Genomic DNA, 13,899 nt, shown 5'->3' with positions numbered 1-13,899 from the left:
CATTCCTTGGATTCTGCACAAGTAACCACATGGGCAGAAATGCAACAGCAGTTTTTGAAGAAGTTTTTCCCAATAGATCAAACCAATACCATTAGAAGGCCCGTCACCACCTTCTCCCAGAATAGTGGTGAAGAATTTCATGAGTATTGGGAAAGACTGAAGGAACTACTTCGGAAATGCCCCCACCATGCTGTACCAAAATGGCAATTGGTACAGTGCTTCTATGATGGTCTTAGTGACCAGTATCGTCAGATGATGGATGCCTCTTATGGAGGAACGTTTATGCATAAGAGCGAGAATGAAGCATGGGATCTTTTTGAGACCCTGAGTGAAAACTCCCAACACAGAGCTTCAGCCTCAAGGACTGACGTCCCCACGCTTGGGCAATCGAAAAAAAGGTGGACTCTATGAGATCAACTAGAGTGCTGGCATAAAGGCACAGGTTGACTTACTGTCAAAAAAAATGGACTACCTGCTGTCCGGAGGACCTGCCCAACCCCCATCAATCTCAAGGGGATTTTCTCCACCTGAGCAAGCTGAAGCTTGTGCCCTCTGTGCTGACCCAAATCACTATGTGACCGATTGTTATTTAGCAGCACAATATCCTGAATTTATCCAGGAAAAGGTACAAGCTGCTCAGGGTTTTGCCAACCCGGGTAACGACCCATTTTCCAACACCTATAACCCAAGATGGCAAAATCACCCCAATTTTTCTTAGAAAACCCCTCCTAATCCACCCTTTAGGCCACCATTCAATGCCCAACCTAATGCCTATAGGGTTGGACAACAACAAACTTACTCTCAACCTCAACATACCCCATCCTTTGAGAGTGAGGTAATGAAGGTGCTGAAAGGTGTTGAGCATAAAGTGGTAATCAATGACCAATTATTGCACTCCCACACTCACTCTATCAGTAAGCTGGAGACCCAGATTGGTCAACTTGCCAAAGCCTTCAATAAGAGAGAGACTGGCCAACTACCAAGCCAACCTATTGGAAACCCCAATAGTGCTCAAATAGGAAGGGATAAGGAACAAGTCCAATCGGTTAGAGTGTTGAGGAATGGTAAGAGGGTGGAAATACATGACACACCACCTTCCTATGAGGACTTCCCCTCTAATACCCCTCAACAGACCACACCAGCAGAGTCAACCCCAGCCCAGGCAAAAGTTGAATCAAAGGCATTGAGGCCTCTTATTGATGGGAATAGAACCATTACACCTTCTTTGGTCCATTCCCAGGAAAATACTGAGAAGGAGAATGAGCGACCAGTTGGGGAGGGACCTCAATTGGATAAGTATACACCCCGATTCCCTTTCCCTGATGCTCTCAAAACTCCATCCTCTCCCCCATTTGGGAAACAAGGAGAGAAGATGAAGGAGATGTTGGATTTGTTTCAACAAGTCCACATCAACCTTTCATTATTAGATGTAATCAAACAGGTTCCAGCTTACGCTAAGTTTCTGAAAGACCTATGCACGCAGAAGCGTAAGCTGAGGAATCAAACTCCCAAAACCATACACCTCACAAAACAGGTAAGTGCAGTTATCACTGACCTACCCCCCAAACTGAAGGATCCTGGTGCACCACTCATCTCTTGTGTCATCGGAGACCTCTCCATTAACAAAGCATTGTTGGATCTGGGGGCTAGTGTGAATATCTTACCTGGTTCGGTTTTTGAGAAGTTTGGATTAGGAGAGTTGAAGTCCACTGAAGTCATACTTCAGTTAGCTGATCGTTCTGTGAAAAGACCTCGTGGACTTCTTGAGGATGTTCTTGTGAAGGTAGATGATTTATACTTTCCAGTGGACTTCCTAGTCCTTGACATGGAATCTACCTCAGCCAAGCTTCCCCCTATCATACTAGGGCGTCCATTCTTGGTGACCGCCAATGCTTACATTAACTGTAGGTCAGGCGCCATGGACATATCGTTTGGGAACAAGAAGCTTCGGCTAAACATCTTCAATGCATCCCCAGGACCCTACAGAGAAGACGAGTGCTTTGCTCGGGATATGATTGATGAAGCTGTATCTCAGTACACTTCCTAGATCCTTACTAATGATCCTCTGCAGCTTGTGATGTCCTATGGAGCAGAAGGCTTTGATGAAGAGGCATATACTAAAGAGGTGAACGCCATGTTAGATCTTAAACTCTCTTCCGGGCAGCCACCCTGGACCTATAGATATGAGCCTCTGCCACCCTTAGCTACATCCCCTAAGCCCTCTTCTCTGGGGTCCCCTCCACAACTGGAACTCAAGCCTCTACCCCATACCTTAAAATATGCATTCTTGGGCAAGGAAAAGACTGTCGGTTATCATATCCTCTGATCTTACTGAAAGGCAAGAGTCCCTCCTGTTGGAGGTTTTATCAGCTCACAAAGCCACAATTGGCTGGTCTTTAGCTGATCTGAAGGGTATTAACCCTTCTGTTTGTATGCACCGTATCTATTGTGAAGACGGAGCCAAATCCGTGCGAGATCCACAGAGGCGCCTTAACCCTAATATGAGGGAAGTGGTGAAAAATGAAGTAGTAAAGTGGCTTGACACGGGTATTATATACCCTATTTCAGATAGTCAGTGGGTCAATCCAACTTTAGTTGTCCCCAAGAAATCTAGAATCACAGTCATCCCTAATGACCAAGGTGACCTTGTCCCAACTCGTACGACTACGGGTTGGTGTGTTTGTATCAACTACAGGAAGTTGAATAAGGTCACGCGTAAAGACCACTTCCCGCAGCCCTTTATTGATCAGATTCTAGAAAAATTAGCTGGGCAGAGCTACTACTATTTTCTTGACGGTTATTCGGGATACAACCAAGTCCCCATCTTTCCCGGTGACCAAGAGAAAATCACCTTCACCAGCCCATTTGGTACACTTGCCTTTAGGAGGATGCCATTCGGGTTGTGTAATGCTCCGGCCACCTTTCAAAGGTACATGATGGCCATATTTTCTGACATGGTCAGCCATTCGCTTGAGGTTTTCATGGATGACTTCTCCATCTTTGGGTCATCTTTTGATGAATGTCTCCACCGTCTATCTCTTATTCTTCAACGATGTGTGGGGCATAACCTTATTCTGAGTTGGGAGAAGAGCCACTTTATGGTTCGTCAGGGTAATGTACTTAGTCACGTAGTGTCTTCTCAGGGCATTGAGGTAGACAAGGCCAAAGTGGATCTGATTGCCAAACTACCACCTCCCACGACTGTTAAGCAGGTCCGTTCCTTTTTGGGCCATGCTGGGTTTTACAGGCATTTCATCAAGGACTTTAGTCTCATCTCCAGGCCCTTGTGCAATCTCCTCGCCAAGGATGCCCCATTTATCTTTGATGAAAAGTGTCTGACTGCTTTTCACACCCTTCGGACTGCATTATCTGAAGCACCTATTATCCGATCACCAGACTGGTCTCTACCATTTGAGATCATGTGTGACGCCTCTGACTATGCCATGGGTGTTGTACTTGGTCAAAGGGTGGATGGGAAGCCATCTGTTATTTACTACGCTAGTAGATCCTTGTCTGATGCTCAGTTGAACTACACCACTACTAAGAAGGAGCTCCTAGCGGTGGTCTTTGCCCTGGATAAATTTCGCTCCTATCTTTTGGGCTCGAAGGTGATAGTCTTCTCGGATCATGTAGCCCTTAGGCACCTTCTTTCAAAGCATGACACCAAGCCAAGGTTGATCCAGTGGATTCTTCTCCTTCAGGAGTTCGACTTGGAGATCAGGGATAAGAAGGGGTCAGAAAATGTTGTAGCAGACCATTTATCCCGGATTCTTCTGGATTCCTCTCCCACATCGGAGTTGGTTTGGGAAACTTTCCCTGATGAGCAGTTATTTTCCATTTCGTCAAAACCGACTCCATGGTACGCAACTATAGTGAACTATCTCGTTGTTGGCCAATTACCTCCTGATTGGGATAAAGCAACTCGAGATAAGTTTCTCTCTACTATGCAATACTACTACTGGGAGGATCCAGAGCTATTCTGATACTGTTCGGACCAGGTCATTCGTCGTTGTGTCCCTGAGAGTGAGTTTCAGAGTATATTATTATTTTGACATACTCTCGCCTGTGGGGGACACTATAGTGGCAAGAAAACTACAGCCAAGGTACTGCAGTCTGGTTTCTACTAGCCCACATTATTTCGGGATGCACACACCTTCTGCAAGGCGTGTGTGAGATGCCAACAAGTTGGAAATCTGTCCCGACGTGATGAGATGCCCCTAAGTCCTATCATAGTGGTTGAGATTTTTGACGTTTGGGGTATCGATTTTATGGCCCCTTTTCCTGCCTCATTCGGTAATGAGTATATTCTTGTTGCAGTTGACTATGTTTCGAAATGGGTAGAAGCCAAGGCTATGAAAAATAATGACCACAAGGTGGTTATCTCTTTCATTCAGGAGTACATTTTTGGCAGTTTTGGATTTCCCAGGGCCATCATTAGTGATGGTGGCTCTCATTTTTGACATTGGAGGATAGGGGCTTTACTGAAGAAGTACTCTATTAACCACAAAGTAGCCACCCCTTATCATCCCCAGACATCTGGTCAGGTGGAGGTATCGAACCGAGAGATAAAACGGATATTGGAGAAGACAGTTAGACCGGACCGTAAGGACTGGTCTACTCGGCTGACTGATGCTTTGTGGGCTTACCGAACTGCATATAAAACTCCTATAGGTATGTCTCCATACTAATTAGTTTTCGGTAAGGCCTGTCATCTTCCAGTTGAGTTGGAACACCGAGCATATTGGGCCATAAAGACATTTAATTTTGATATGACTCAAGCTGGTTCCACTCGTCGGCTCCAACTATCTGAATTGGAGGAGTTGCGCAATGATACCTATGAGAGCTCACGCATCTATAAGGACCGAACTAAGGCGTTTCATGATAAACACATAGTTCGGAAGTCCTTTGTGCCTAATCACCGTGTTTGGCTCTTTAATTCTAAGTTGCGTTTATTCCCAGGAAAATTGAGATCTCGGTGGGATGGGCCTTTTGTGGTTGTATCTGTTGCCCCGCATGGTGCTATTGAGATCAGGAATCCGTAGAACGGGAAAACTCTTAAGGTTAACGGTCAAAGACTAAAATCCTATGTTGATGGCCTTGCTGATGGCCAATTAGCTGAGTCTTTAGACCTAGTGGATATGGATTATGATCATGCTTCTGATGGACTACTCTGAGCTTTACTATCGTCTAGCTGAAGACGAAAAACTTAGCGCTCTTGGGAGGCAGCCCACATTTTCTTTATTTACAGCATTTGTTGTTTTTCTTTTTACGTTTTTGGTGTTTTTTTTTTTTTTTTGGATTTATTTTGTAGAGCCATCTCCCGTAGTAGAGTTAAATTCTCAATGTGCTGTTATTTCCAGTGATTGCACTCGTTGCTGTACACCCACACCCCAGGTGGTTTCGTTCCTCACCCTTTGTTTCTCATATTTTTCATTATCTGTTATTTCTAGTCGTCATTAGGGACAATGCCGTCTAAGTTGGGGAGGGAGGATTTTGGAAATTTTTCTGCATATGACTCTCTGATTCATCTACATTCTTGAAAAAATTTCATGCATTCATTTTTATAATGATACTTTTACTTTGCAGTGCATTTGACTCTAGGTTTTGAGAAAATTAATTCAACACAATGTTAAGTATTGAACCTTTATTTCTCCAACGGTCATTTGTGAGCTTGCTTAATGCTTCTAAACACATAGGTCTACCCGGTTTGTGACATTTTGAATGTTTAGGCAAACCACTACTTAATGGTGTTGCATCCTCTTTCTTTAAAAAAATAAAAAAATAATTATGAGAGTTTAGTTCTGTTGCTTCAACTTAGTAACCAGGGCATCTAGGCCATAAGCTCGGAGTCTCGCGTAAAATGGTTGGAGTGACCAGTTAGGTTATTATTACTAGTATTCTTGAATCCAGTTTGGGCTTGTAGCCTTTTTGGTTCGAGTGAGTAAGCCCGAGGAGTGTTTCACACTCAATCCCCTAAAGTCATCTAGCTTGGGAGTGGTTAGCTTAAAGCTCGTTACATGAGCCTTCTAGAAAGCTTAAAAGGCCAGAACATTGCACGGATCTGAGAATCACATAATAAATAAATAATAAAAAAAGAAAGAAAGAAAGAAAAGAAAAATGTTTTGAGAGACAAATAAGTGAGCTACATTGATTATGAGGTGTTACACGAGCTAGCATGTGCATTTGTAAAAGGTTTAGATGTCACAATTCATGGTGAACCAATAGGTTGAAAAAGCAGAAAGTGAGCACTTGATGGCTTAGGAGAAGTCCTCGTTCATTGCTTAGCTCTTGTGTTTCCATGAGCCAAGCATCCTATGAGTTGAGGTGCAATCGTAAACTGTCATTATCTCTTTGAATGTATCATCTATAGATAGATTGTTTATGAACCAGAGAGTCGAGTCAGTTATTTTCTTTATTCTCTTTCACTCGAGGACGAGCAAAAGGCTAAGTTGGGGAGTGTGATTGGACTGTAATCTTAGATAGAAATCACTATTTATTTATGGTTTGTATTTGCATATTTATGAAAGATTTGATACTATTATGTGATTTCTATGATTACAGCCCTGGAAGGAGAAAAGCATGAATTAATGATAGAATCAGTCCTTTTAGCCGATTTTGGATGTTTACCAGCTGGGTCAAGGGTTCGCATGTGTACAAATAGTCATCTCAAGGGCATTATCATAATTTGACAAAGAAGAAATTTCTCAAGAAAAATCGATATTGGACTCATTGCATCAGAAAAATTAAATGATTAACATTTAATTCTTGGGTCGAGTCAATTCGGTTCAAGGAAGGAGGGATTATGGCCAAAGATGGATTATGGCAAAGTTGGAGAGTGTAAAGAAATACAAAATAAAAGAAAGAAAGAGAAAAATATTCTCTCACGTAAACTTCTCTCTCACTCTTTCTAGTTTGTTAATTCAAAAACAAACTATTAAATATCTTTTTACCTCTCTCTCTCTTTCTATCTTTTTACCCTTTTTTCTAAGTCATCCCATCTCACATGCCTCTCTCTCCCATCCCCATCTCACACGTTGTCTTTCCCTCTCTCTTACTCTCCTGGTGAAACGCAACTCCCTTGGGTTATCTTCAGATTTATTTTTAATTCAAAATATATCACCTCTCCCCTAAAAGAAGGATACGGATGGAGTTCAAAAAGTGGGGAGGAGAATTGAATTGGGAGATTGAACGACCGAGAGCAAAAGGGGGTTGACGGTTTTGGGGAGAAGAAGACTGGAAGAGGAAGAAGAAGAGGAGAGGAAGAGCATCTACCATCGCCATTGCTGCCATAGCTTCTACTCTCTTGGTCCCTCTAATTCTTTGGCTTGTATCCCTAACTTCTCTTTATTTCATTTATGTTAAATGAGTAACTAAACGTGCTGCTGTTTTTGGGAAGTTGATACTTTAAGGATGATTTAATTAGTCATTCTCTTTTCTTATTGATTACTTGGAAAAGTCTTAGGCATCTCATTGTGATTTTTGTATAATCCTGTTTACATCTAGTTAGGGTAATTTGTTTCTGTGATTCAATTTAACCTACCAAGCAATAGTATTGAATTGATTCATGTGGTCGTATTGATGATACGGTATACCTGAGTGGATTATGTGTACCCGAGTTCTTTGAACTTTCGATTCATTATAGTGATCGGACGACAATTTCACCAAGATACTTTATACCTAGAAAGGACCCTATTTTCTGTGGTTGTCATGGAGCTTGTAGTCGCCATGAGCCGAATATGAGAGAGATTGAATGATGAATCTGAATTAAAGTTGATTCAACCTAAAAGCAATATTTTCTCACCATCTTCTATTCGCTTTAATCAATTGCTAGTGTTAGTTTTAAATTAATTAATTTACGTTTTTAGTTTCATCTTAAACTTGATTTAATTTCATGCAACTTAGCCTCTGTTCCCCGTAGATTCGATACCCGTACTTTCCACTGTATTAGTATTTAGTTAGGTTTATTTTTTATTGGTTCGACGACTCGATCACTTCTATCTGTGATGTTGATTAGATGTTAATGACTGTGCCAATGGGGCACTTGGATCGAGACACTTATTTCTTTGTTTCTTTTAAGTTTTCATCATTTGTATGGTATAAACTCTTTAATATTACTGTTGTTCTTAGTTTTAGTTAATCTCTTGAGAAAAGATGTAATATATTAATTGTCTATCACTTAGACTTTTGAACTCTTTTATTATTGTAAACGCTTCCGCACTTTTGTATCTACATTTACTTTTATTGTAAATGTATTTCTTCCCGCACTCTAGCGTACACATGAGTTGTATTGAGTTGACTGTGATTCGAGCCACTACATTGAGATCCTGGCGGTGTGGGGTGACATGTGTCATCTTAATCATACCCCCATTTATTGTATTTTATCCATTTTTTGGATGGGGGCATGACACCATACCTCTCATTTCCAAGCCGACTACGGCATCTAATCTATCACAAGAATTCATATTGCCAACCATTCCATATCATATCATTCACAACCATAAGTTATAAATAATGAAATCAATAAATATCATAAATAAAACATGAATTTAAGTATGCCAATGATTCCTGACAAATACATCTAAGAATGAAATAAACACTCTTAAAAGAAATCAAAGCCTACCCCCACTTACCTTGTTATGAGTGCGATGGTGATGTTGGGTTATGTTCCGTGTCGGTGGTCAGTGCGATTTGACGAGCGAACGATAAAGTCCTACGAATGTTTAACCACATTCGGTGTTAGGAAGTATCAAAAACTTGAGTGGAGTCCTAGGGTTACCTTGTGGTAAGGTTAGGTAAGGTCTAGGACGTGATCATGAGTGAAACAGCATCTAAGGTTGATGAGGCAGTCAACCAAGACACCAACCTAAAATGGCAGTGGCTAAAAACTGAAACAGTTATTCTCTGGTTGATGAACCAGTCAACTGGGACACCAACCTGAGATTATAACAGGTGAAACTAAGGTAGTATTCTCTGGTTGATGGTCCAATCAACTAGGACATCGACCAGAGTTATCAATAGGTGTAAAACTGAAGTAGCATTCTCTAGTTGATGACCCAGTCGACTAGGACATCAACCAGAGATACACAACAGCCCAAAAATCGCAGGAAAACAGAATTTTGATGGGATTTTGGTTGGATTTTCCCCAAATTATTTGGGGTTTCATAATCCCACGATTATTTCTATGGGTTGGACCCACTTTATGATTCGATTACTAGAGAAAATTGAGAAAATTAGAGTGGGTACAGCCATAGTTGCAATCCTTGTTTTGATTTGGCATCACAGCCACTTATGGCTGAAACAAGACTTCCTTTGTCTTGAATACCCACAGTAGGTGCGAGAGTTCGGCATTAGTTAGACCATCTATACTCAAGATTAGGATTTACCTTGAATTGGGAAAGCAAGGAATGAACTTAATCGATTCCATCACAAGAAAGAGAAATAAAAGAATTTATGAATTCAGAGAAGGGTTAAACATGGAAGGGGGTTAAGGTGGTATTGGTTAATAAGGGAGAGGGCTTTACCTTGGAGTAGGGCCGATTGCTCCCACAATCTCTACTTCGGCTTCCTTTCTTTTCTTCTTTTCCTTTCTTCCTCTTCTCCTTTGTTTTAGTTCAAACGATTGGAACAGTTTAAGTGGATAGGTGGGTTATTGGAATAGTGTAGATTAAATGGGATTAGATAGGTTTTTGATTTCTTTATTAAACATAAGTCGGTTTGTGGGTTTAGTGCTTTAATTTTAAGTCAGTTAGAATACTATAGAGTATTAGATTTGATAAGTTTTGATTTCTTTATTAAATTAAACATGAGTCGGTTTATGGGGTTTAGATTGAATTTTGTTGTTTAATTACTTAATATCTTTTACATAAACCGACTCTATTACTAATTGCTAAATATGTCATTTAGTGGGGTTTTGTTTGTTTATGCCTTATGCCGATACCTACACAGATATTTGGATTTTGTGGGTCCCATGGGTCCTAGATAGTTGAGAAAAGCATTCCAAGCCATTAATCGAGACGCGGCGACGAGATCCCTGACCCAAAACACTGAACCCCGCGCCTCTAGGGATAAAATTCGTGGTGGTACAATTCTCTGGTTGATGCAGCAATCGACTAGTACATCAACCTGAGATTTCTGTCTTTGTTTTCTTCATGTCGGAACACCCAAAAGTCGATGCGCTTCGTATGCGAATCCACACGGACTTATTCATAATACTAAAAACACCTAATACGAGGTTAGGATCCTTTACCATGAGTTGTACATTTGTGTGTGGATCCCACAACCGCACGGGGGAGGTATCTGTCATTTTGCCAACTTTCTTCTTCATCTTCTACTTGTTCAAACATAAATCAATACTCCATAATGCACACGATGCCATGACTTCGGGTTCCGGATCTACATTCGGATTCAGGTTAGGGTTCGGATCAAAATATGCCAAGCCGTAACAATATCAAAGTTAAATTTGTAGCTAATACTACATAGTTTTTTTTTGCTAAAAGATCATGTATATTAAGAGGAATAAAAAATCAAAGCATATAAGGAGCTCAGGGAAAGAGAGACACCCTGAAGCAAAAACACCTCAAAAAAAGAAATTCCCCACCTTCAACATCACCAACAGAAGGAGAAACAAAAGAAATACAAAAACACAATTATGGGTAAACCAATCTAAACCTTGATCTGCTTTGAGCATCCATAACAAGCTCCTCCTAAACAAGGGGCGGCAACGGCAACGGCACCATAACTGAGGAAAGAGTCGCTGCCGATTTTGCCAAAAAGTCAACAATTGGATTAGCCTCATGGAAACAATGGGAGATTTTCCATACTATCGAGTCCAAGAATGAACTGAGAGCTAGCCATCTCTGCCACAGATACCAGGGTACCACCTTCTTAGAGACCAACATAAAAACTGCCACCGAGTCACACTCAATCCAAAGTTTACATAGTTGACTAACACTAAGTAAGTTATATGTCTATTTATCTGCTAAGCATACATTTGAGATACATGTACCTCCAATGACAATTTGAATAATGCCAATAATTTTTCCTGTGCCCTCCAAAGGTCACCCATCGTCTATCATACTTTCTCATTTTGGAGAATAGTTTAGGATTGGTTGTCATGTGCTTGGAGCAACCACTGTCAATGTACCATTCCGTTGAGTTTTTTCTCTTCAGGAATTCATATAAAACAAAATCATCATACATTGATCCCTATAATCTCATGGGTCCATCAAGGTTAGGATCAATCATACCCTTGGGTATCCAAACCCTTCTAAAAACATGATTTTGTCTTGTGGGTGTGTGAGGTCTTGGCCTTTGGTATGACCTTTGAGGTCTTCTTGGCCTTTGATGATCATAGTACCCATGTAGTGCATAAGGTTTATATGGTGTATAAGATCTATTGTGGACATAAGGGCTTTGGTGATCATAGGATGTGGTGTATGTGTGTGGGCTATTTGTTATATGAGGTCTTTGTTATGTTCTTGGCCTATAATCATTTTGAGGCCTATAAGATACATATGATTTGTGAAAGGTCGTTTGGCTATATGGTGCTTGAGGCCTATAAGGTGTATGTGCCTTAGGCTTGGGATATTACCTTTGTGGTCTCTGGGGCACAAAACTTCTTTTGGTTTGTTAGAACTATTTTGAGAAGTGTAATAAAATGCATGGTTTATATTTTTCTTTTTGAGTTTTTGATAAAAATTTTCACTATTTTCATAAAGATGAGCCAAACATGATGTATATCCGGGTTGACAACAATCTGTACATACACAAGAAGTTGAAGCTTGGTCTTGGTTTGGTCTTTTTTATTTTAGAGTTTTCGTGTTTTCTTTCCCTTTGGTTTTTTTGTGGTTATTTACCTTCATAGCCAAGACCTTCTTTATTTTAAGGTTTTTATAGGAGATTCCCAATAATGCATCCAAGGTCTTTTGAACTTTGGTGAATGTGTGCAAAGTAGAGGTCAATTCCTTGTTATCCTTTTCCAAGGTAACAATGTATGCATTTAGTTCATCTATTTTTGGATGCAAGCAAGTTACTTCATTTTCAAGGTCATCCTTTTTTTTTTTGGGTTAAAAGATCATGTATTAAAAAAGTAGGAGGCAAATACAAGACCAAAAAAAAACAAAACAGGGCAAAAATCACAACCCCTCAAAAAACACCACTTGTTTTCCCCACCTTCGACATTGCCATCAGCAAGGAGAAATAAAAGGCCAACAAATCAAAAAACAACAAGAGCTCAAGCATATACAAGTCTGAATATCAATCTACCCTGAGCATCCAAAAAAAGGTCGTCTTGAATCAAGGCCGGCAAAGACACCATCACCGAAGAAATTTGTTGAGTTGCCGCAGATTTAGCCAAAAAATCAGCAATAGGATTTGCTTCATGGAAGCAATGAGATATCTTCGATACAATCGAATCCAAATAAGAATGAAGACCATACCAGTACTGCCAAAGGAACCAGGGGACAACTTTTTATGAAACAAGCATGAAGACTGCCACCGAATCACACTCAATCTAGAGGTTTAAAATGCCCTAAGCTTTAGCAAATTCCAAACCAAGAATTAAAGCATGGAACTCAGCCTCGAAATTTGTCACCACTCCCAAACTTTCCCTGAAGGAAAAAATGACCTGAGCATCAGAGTTTGGAAGACTCCCCCTATGTCATCTGTATCAATATCCTCATAATCCGTTTAGAGTTTGAACTATGGTAGTTAGATTTTACCTCATACTTCTCTTCTTCATCTTCAAGATGAACCATAAGAACAAGGTTGGTGCTTTCTTCATCAGAGTCATTTTTGTCCTCCACACCATTACTTGATTCTCATATAGTTTCAGCCACATATGTCTTTTGCTTGTTATCTTTGAGCTTAGGGCACTCGGTCTTGAAGTGACCCGGCTTCCTACATTCCTAACAAACAATATCATTTTTATTAGAAAAGAAATTTTTCTCTTTGGAGAAGGTTTTACCGTTTTGTCTTCCTACATTCCTAACAAACAATTTCCTTTTTGTCTTCCTCCTCTTCTCTTAAGGAACTTTAAAAATTTCCTTGTGATCAAGAACAATTTCTTCTCAAAGTTGAAGTCCTCTTCTTCTTCACTTTCTTTATCAGATATGTTTGAAGTATTAAGAGCAATTATTTTTTTTGGTTCATTTACCTCAACATATTTTTCATCTTCATTTACCTCTACCTCATGGGTCAATAATGAATACAAAAGCTCATCCGTGTTTACTTGCTAAGATCTTTTGCTTCCTTGATGGAGTTTACCTTAGGTCTCCACTATGGTGATAATGATCTAAAGATCTTCCTCACATTTTCAGACTTGGCGTATAATTTACCTAAGCTCTTCAAATTTTTCAAAATGTCAGTAAATATTAAGGATATATCATAAATAGTTTCATTTTTTAACATTTTAAACAATTCATATTCATGAACAAGTTTATCAATTTTACATTCTTTAACTTGTGATGTTCCTTCATATGTCACAACAAATGTGTCCAAATTTCTTTGGTGGTCTCACATATGGCTATCTTGTTGAATTCATCTTCACTTAATGCATATTGCAAAAAGGTGATAGCCATAAAGTTGTGATGAATTTTCTCCTTTTATCGAAGATAAGTTTGGATGTAGCCTTGGATATTTTTTTACTCTTTACATCTTTTGTAAATGTGTGTGGTCCTTTTTCAATTACTTTTCACACATCAATGTTATGCGCATAGACAAAGTTCTTGAATCTAATTCTCTTATATGGAAAATTGTCACTATTAAAAAATTGCAACCTAGAGATATTTAGTCCATTTAGATGATTAGATGAAGATGTAGATGTTATGGATCTTTAACTCTATTATGAGATGTAAATGGTCTCAATTTTGAGCTTCTGCTTTAATACCAATTGTGTATATA

General features: G+C 39.8%; 1 protein-coding gene across 1 annotated transcript; it reads left to right on the top strand.

Moving 5' to 3' along the window:
• Nucleotides 1-838: 838 nt before the first annotated feature.
• On the top strand, nt 839-2,047 carry LOC122665548. Its single transcript, XM_043861702.1, has one exon. The coding sequence runs from the start codon at nt 839-841 to the stop codon at nt 2,045-2,047; it is 1,209 nt and encodes a 402-aa protein (XP_043717637.1).
• Nucleotides 2,048-13,899: the final 11,852 nt, after the last annotated feature.

This window comes from Telopea speciosissima, chromosome 6, assembly GCF_018873765.1.
Source record: "Telopea speciosissima isolate NSW1024214 ecotype Mountain lineage chromosome 6, Tspe_v1, whole genome shotgun sequence".
NCBI classification, from domain to species: Eukaryota; Viridiplantae; Streptophyta; class Magnoliopsida; order Proteales; family Proteaceae; genus Telopea; species Telopea speciosissima.
The sequence above is the reverse complement of the archived record's forward strand: the minus strand, read 5'-3'. Positions and strand labels throughout refer to the sequence as shown.

Excerpts from the sequence above, each read along its gene's own strand:
- LOC122665548 (XM_043861702.1), top strand. The coding sequence starts at position 839 with ATGAAGGTGCTGAAAGGTGTTGAGCATAAAGTGGTAATCAATGACCAA.